General features: G+C 43.3%; 1 protein-coding gene across 1 annotated transcript in view; it reads left to right on the top strand.

Annotated features, from left to right (window-relative positions):
* The window catches only part of grip2b (glutamate receptor interacting protein 2b), a 201,053-nt gene that overhangs the window by 119,309 nt on the left and 74,244 nt on the right, over positions 1–7,500 (top strand). The window contains exon 2 of the mRNA XM_061218812.1: positions 3,353–3,433. Coding sequence (XP_061074796.1) covers positions 3,353–3,433 — 81 coding nt within the window. The remainder of the gene's footprint in view (positions 1–3,352; positions 3,434–7,500) is intronic.

The following is a 7,500-nucleotide window of genomic DNA, read 5'->3' on the forward strand; positions in this document are numbered from 1 at the left end:
ATATTTGAATATAGCCAATGCATACGTTGTGTTATTTGTAAAATATACACTCAATGGCCACTTTATTATGTACATCTGCTTGTTGAGTTGGCCTGCTTCTCTAAACAGTGAATCACGTGGCAAGACAATGTACAGTATAAAACATGCTGGTGGGGTGAATACACTGTAAAAAATGAACATTTGTAATATAAGATGAAAAGTTTACAGATTAATCAATAATAGTATGTGTTGTATCAATTAAATCAATAATATGAAGTTATATGCATTCAATAACAATACTTGTAATCTGTTACCTTAATTTTATTGGGTAGATATGGTGTATCATTTTTTACAGTGTAGGTTTAGTTATTGCTTTGACCAAATATTAGAATTATATATGAACCCAAGGTCCTAAGGAATTTGAAGTGTACTGTACCGGGTACAGTAAGTGTAATGTACCTAATTGGTTCTGTCATATTTTTCATATAGGTTTCTTCATATTTACTTCTCAAGCTATCTGTGCATAAAATGGTGGTGTTTGTAACAAAAAGCCAACCACACAGTATCACAGAGAGACAAGAGTAATGTAATACCTTCCATAGGTGACATAGGTGCTTTTGCAGCATGAGTTTGGTAGGTTTGTGAATAATTATTAAGCGCATTTTAATGAGTACAGATTTTCTAGATTTTACTAGCATTCTAATTTGGATGTGAAGAGGTTGGAATCTGAAACCTCAACCACTTTGAGAACATAGCACAAGTTCAGATCTTTCTCTCGGGTGGTGCCAGTAGTTCAGATCTTTCTCTCGGGTGGTGCCAGTTGCTATTGACATGCCTGCAGCATTCAGTGAAAGAAGATTTGTGGCACGCATAAATCATCCATCCATAAACTCAATGTAGGCCCAAGTGTACCGCAGGAGACTGGACTATAGTCATTATGCTGTGAGAAGAGATTGGCCTTCTGATTGGTTGCCCAGGGTGACCTTACAGAGTGAGGTCACAGCTCATCTCAGATCAGTGTTCTCCAGTTGTGACCTCAGGAAGTATTTGTTTGTTTTGAAAGTCATTTCGGTGAGCTTCCATGACCCATTCTGACAGGCCTGGGGCCTTTTCTCATTGTTAGTTAATATTTACTCATACAGTACTAAATTGTGTATGCTTGAAAGCACGCAATAACAGCCATAATTGAATTAATAATGCTCTTAATGTTACTTTATGTGACCCTCAGATCTTTGTATGTCAAATGTTTTTGCCTGTAAAAACACATCTTGTGGGGAAAAAGTCATATTTCTCCTCCCTCTCTCTTTCTTACTTTTCTTTCTCTCCCTTGATCTTTCTCAGTCTCTCTCCCCCTCCTCCCCCCTCCTCTCTCTCTCTCTCTCTCTCTCTCTCTCTCAGTATGACACAGGGCTGAAGTGGAGATGTCACTGACTGTCACTGTTTGTGTTATGAATGACATCCTAAAGAAACCCCCTCTCGCTGTGCACTTCAGCGATTTGATTAAACCGCAAATCATCCTGGGGAAAATTACACGGTTGCAGAACATGCAAGATGGAAGCCGTGTCGTGGCTGGGCACTGAGAGGACTGCACGTCTCTGTCTGTACCCGAGCAGTTCAGCAGGGGAACAATCTCGCAGAGGAACGATTGCCTTAAGGAACGATCTCGCAGAGGAACGATCACCTTAAGGAACGATCTCGTAGAGGAACGATCACCTTAAGGAACGATCTCGCAGACGAACGATCACTTTAAGGAACGATCTCGCAGAGGAATGATCGCTTTAAGGAACGATCTCACAGAGGAACGATCGCCTTAAGGAACGATCTCGCAGAGGAACGAACGCCTTAAGGAACGATCTCGCAGAGGAACGATCGCCTTAAGGAACGATCTCGCAGAGGAACGATCGCCTTAAGGAACGATCTGGCAGAGGAACGATCACCTTAAGGAACGATCTCGCAGAGGAACGATCGCCTTAAGGAACGGTCTCGCAGAGGAATGATCGCCTTAAGGAACGATCTCGCAGAGGAACGATCGCCTTAAGGAACGATCTGGCAGAGGAACGATCACCTTAAGGAACGATCACCTTAAGGAACGATCTCGCAGAGAAACGATCACCTTAAGGAACGGTCTCGCAGAGGAACGATCGCCTTAAGGAACGATCTGGCAGAGGAACGATCACCTTAAGGAACGATCTCGCAGAGGAACGATCACCTTAAGGAACGATCACCTTAAGGAACGATCTCGCAGAGAAACGATCACCTTAAGGAACAATCTCGCAGAGGAACGATCGCCTTAAGGAATGATCTCGCGTGCAGTTCGTTTACATCGTACAAACCACTCGTCCGTTTTGGACGAGCAGCCCCGGGCAAAATCTGGAGCAAAGAGCTGATCCCTCACACATGGTTTTCTCACATGTGGTTTCCTCAGTCCTGCTGTCATTGTGGTATGGCTGCTGAGCACAGAGGAGGTTTTCGGCAGTTGACTCAAGCTGATTACACAACCAAAGAAAATCTCATCGGCCATTTTTTCTCTGCGATAAATTTCATTGTGTAGTAGTTGATTGTTTTGGTCCAAATATTTGGGGAAATATGACATTTTAATACCTTTATTATAATAGAAAGCCTATGGAGGCCAGTCTCCAATCACTGGTGCTTCAGTACCTGGGCCCTCACCCTCTCCAGTTCCTATTGACACTCAATGGTACTTTCTTTCCCTCAGTTTGGAACGAGACCTTAATTTTGGCAACAAAATTGCCAGATCAGTAACATAGATACAGATAGATTTGATAAAAAAATACATTAAAGGTCCCATATTATGTAGTTTCCATTGTTTTATTTTATTTTAGGTTCTGATATCTGTAAGTGATTTTAAGTGCCAAAAACTAATAATCTATATCCAGATTTACGTGTCCATTCTCCAGAGCCTCTCGTGAGCTCTACCAAGAACAGGCTGTTTTAGTGACTGTGTCTTTAAGGCTAATTGATATCAGTGAATCTCTGTTCTGATTGGCTGGCTAGCTCCAGTGAACTGAACGTTGTGTGAGTGATTGTATTTGTTTCAGCAAAAATTGTATTTGTTTAAAGCAAATGAGCGTATTGTTGTGACGTCACTACTGGAATTCCAAACGGCTTGCACATTTTCTTCATATGGATTGTCTGGATTGATTTGGGGTGTTTTGATATTTTCACATAACGACTTCAACTCCTTTATAAGGAGAATGTAATTTTCCACAATATAAATAAAAATTATTTTCTCTTAATAAAAAATGCCTGTGAAGAAGTATGTAAACCTGCTGCCCTCCAGGTGTCACAGAGGGACGGAAAGTACTGTGGGCTCACAGCGACCCTGACAGTGCGTGTTGTCTTCCTCTTTCAGATGATGGGCCGTACTCCAAGGGGAACAAGGACTCTGTCGGGAACGACAGCTCGCTGGCCTGTCGGAGACAGAGCATCCCAGGTACACCGCCCCCCATCCCACCCCCCACAAACCCAGAGAGAGTGACACTACCCCCCATCCCACCCCCCACAAACCCAGAGAGAGACACCACGACACCACCCATCCCACCCACCCACAAACCCAGAGAGAGAGCGACACTACCCCCCATCCCACCCCCCACAAACCCAGAGCGGATGCGCTCTCTCTCTCACACATACCAAAAGGAGGGCGCCACTGCATTTTTCACTTTAGACCTTTAAAAGGAGGATGAACCTCTAAAGTTGAAACGTTGAATTGCGTCCCGGGGCAAACTATTGAGGGGAAAGCAGATGGGTGCACGCGGGCGGATATAATTTAATTTCAATTGTGAACGTAGGCGGTCCGTCGCTCTGCACCTGAGAAGGCGAGGGTCTGTGAGGACCTGTAGCGTGGCTTCTGCTCCCGCCAATAAAGGCGCTAGCGGGGCCCTTTGTTTTACGGCCGCCGCAGGCGGCTTCCCGCTCAAAGCCACAAACCCCCCTGTTTTTGGACACTGACAGGCTTTATGGTATGAGTTATATTGCCTCTTTTAACGGTTAATTGAAATTATTCAGGGCTGGGAGAGGCGAACGCCTCCGCTGTTGCTCTTTCAGCCTGGGCTCGGAGCGCCACGTTGCTGCGTTATCTTCCTCGCAGATAGCGGCTTTTTCTTTCTTCTCGGCTGGTGTTGAACGGCGCCGCTAATTGCTTGGGAAATTTCCCGCGGGGGCGGCACGCCGCGCGGTGCGCCGGAAAGTTTGGGGAGGGAGCGGGAGCGGCGTTTCTGCGCAGTCGGAGCGGTTCAGAGCGAGCTCCTGGAGTTCAGCTGCTGCTCGGCTCTCCAAGCCAAGCGCCGTTCAGACAGCCAGGAGAGAGTGCTTCTCGAGTGGCTCCGCAGTACGTCCGGGGCTCAATCCCATGGCTTATCTCTTTCCTTATTCTTGCTCTTTTATCTAGCCTACTCCTAGCTCAGCGGTGCACAACTCTGGTCCTGGAGGGGCCGGTCTGCAAGCTGGTTTTTCTTCCAACCAATTACAATGAATTTATTTTTCTGACTGCTCTATAAATGATGTTGGTTCACTCCTGTACTTGAGCAGAGTACAATCTTCAGGATAAACTTGCAGTCTGCAGCTGAAGCTGGTGCGTATACAGATGCAAGTGTATCGGCCCTTGCTGTGCACCCATGTCCTTGCTCCAGCCATCGGGAGAGGCTATGAGAAGTGGCAAGAAAAATAAATTAAGAAGGGGCAATCGAGAACATGAATTAGGCAAATGGAATGTCATTGGTCCTTCAAACGTCAGTTTGAAGCCATGTCAGTTACAGACATGGCACATAGGGAGAGGTGGATCCACAGGTCGATCGTTTATACGGCAGGCTTTTCGGAGGAATGCTTCCGCAGAGGATGTGCTGATGTTTTCTTGCTCAAAGGAAAGATTGGGAGTTCCTAACTTCCACTTCAAGCTCCAAGAAAGAACACTTAACGGGGGGGAATGTCCTTAAAAGATTGCGGACCTCAAACAATTTCTGAGTCAAATAAAAGAAAAAGGAGGAGAAAGATATGTGATTGGAATGAGCCCCTGGTCACTTCTCACCCAGGATGACACTTACCGCCCGTGGGGACAAAACGCAAAGCAGCCTGGGAATATGCATGGAAGGCTCATTCTGATTGGATCTTTCAGCCAATGATTGTTATTGTTATAGTCATTGTTGTTCGCCTTCGCTGAAGTGGTAAATGTGCTTTAGATAACTATTACATTAGATTGTTCATTTGCTTAGGAGTGGCCCTTATTTCATTTGCATAGCATTTTTTCCACTGTTAATGCTGGATGTTAGACTTAAGTTAGGCTAAGTACTTTGCTTAAACCTCCTATTATGTTAAGATTTTATGCCTGGTTTTACGTTTACCATTTCAGCGAAGTGAAATAAACACAAAAATATTGTTATAAAACATTTTTATACATAGTGTGTCACCGTTTTATTATTTCCCAAATTACTAACTTGTTATCAATAAATATAAAAGATCTGTGCAAAACATTTCATTTTAGAGTCCAAGGAGCAGTAAGTGAAAGTTTGGCACCTGTATGGGAAAGGGCCATCTGAATCATTCACAAAGAAATCTGAGATAAAAATGAAAAAAGTTGTAAATTGCATTTTAGCTCTTTAATCCCACCAAAAATCATACAGTATCAATATAAAAAAAGGATTAACTGTTTTTTGAGAGTTGTTAAACACCGAATGGGGTCAAATTGACCTCAAACATAAAAGGAGAGTTAAAGGTGCAATACGACAGGAGTACCACATCTGAGACTCGACCGGTTAACCTGTGAATTTGAAGTCAATATCCCTAATGTTTTCATCACATAATGGTAGGAAATAGACATTAATTTAGAAAGGCAGATGAACCATATGTCTTGTTTAACCTTCATAGTCATATTATGTTTGGGGTCTATTTCAAACTAGTTAACCCTTTTTAATCTTGATACTGTGTGCTACTTCAAATTTTCTCATTTGGTGGGATTAAACAGTAAACATAAACATAATAATATAAATATAATACTATGTTTTCAAAAGTCCTGTCAAACTTTGCATGGAAAGGTTACCATCTGTCGCTGTATAAAATGTGAGAAAATATACAGCCTTTGTGGATTATTCTGTTGGAACTTTCCCATACGGGTGTCAAACTTTCACTGACCTCAGGCTTTAAAATGACATTTTTTCATCTTTATGGATTAAAGGCTAGTCATTTGGCAGGCGACGCACAGAGTGTCAAATTATTCCATTACAATAATTTTGTGTCAATTGAAACTGTTGCTGTCAATTTGACCCAAACATAAAAGCGGTCATAAAATCTTCATATAATATGAGGGTTGAACAGAACCTTTATCAGCATTATAGCACAAAACTAATTCACATTCAAACTTTTGAAAATGCCCTTGTTGTCTCAGGTTTCCTGACGAGGGTGGAAGGGGCGCTGTGTGTGGCAGATGCATGTAAAAGGCAAACCTCGGGCTTCTGTGCAGACATCAGTGTTTCTGGGGCATGCGCTCTCAGAAAGGTTGTGTTAAATGTGTTTGTCACGCCGTGAGAACACAGACGAGCTGGACACAGGGAGATAAGGAAATTCCGGATTGCACCAGCGTTTGTTTATTTTGAAGCCCACGGGGAGTGAGAGAGAGCACGGAACTGTTAACCAAACAAAAAGTCTTCTCCCTTCACCCTCCCAGGATCCAGGTAAAGATACCAAACTAGAATAATAAAGGCAAAGTAAACCAAAACTCAAACGGTAGCTTTTCAGATTTAGTTGCAGCACAGTCAGCTCGACCAGCTCTCTGTCGTATGGCCATGGTTACCTCCGCTGCCTACTGTGGAAAGCACACCTTATAACCTCCTGGACAGATATGTAACGTAGTCCAGGTGTGTGCCTACTTAACCACGAGGCGTGGTCCTCAAATTGCTCTGCTTCCTTCCCACAAACCGAGCCAACGTGCCACAGTGTTACTGTGTTACTACTTTCTTTTTATGTAAAAGTTTCTATGTTACTTTCCACAGACCGTGTTCAAAGTAACACACAGGGCTTGACATTAACACCTGCCAAATGCAGGTAGAATTCAGCAGCAGTGTGTAACACATTTACTCTTATTATCCACTTTGGCGAGTGAGATTTCAGTACGATTTTCTATTTAAAAAATTGTGTAGTTCACAGAAGGCATGTGAAATAATCTGACTCAATTCTCAGAGATACAACATGATACTACAACTCCCATGAGCTCTGGGTGCACACTGTGTGCTCACCCCATTGGCCCATTAATTTCAGAAAACAGCCAAGCAGGAATTCAGTATGGATAGATCTACTAGCTGCAAAATAGATTATTGCACTTAAGTTCAATGTGAACATGTCTCTCACGGAGAGTTATCAGATTCTGAGCTGATAGCATCACCGTGATGTTACACTGCATTACAGTCACTGGCTATGTATTCTGAAGCACAGTGATGTACAATAGGCAAGTGGAGAACAGGGTTACTCTCAGGAAAACAAATGTGGAATCACCAAGATGGCGCATATGCCCAT

This window comes from Conger conger, chromosome 14, assembly GCF_963514075.1.
Source record: "Conger conger chromosome 14, fConCon1.1, whole genome shotgun sequence".
In the NCBI taxonomy this organism is placed as follows: Eukaryota; Metazoa; Chordata; class Actinopteri; order Anguilliformes; family Congridae; genus Conger; species Conger conger.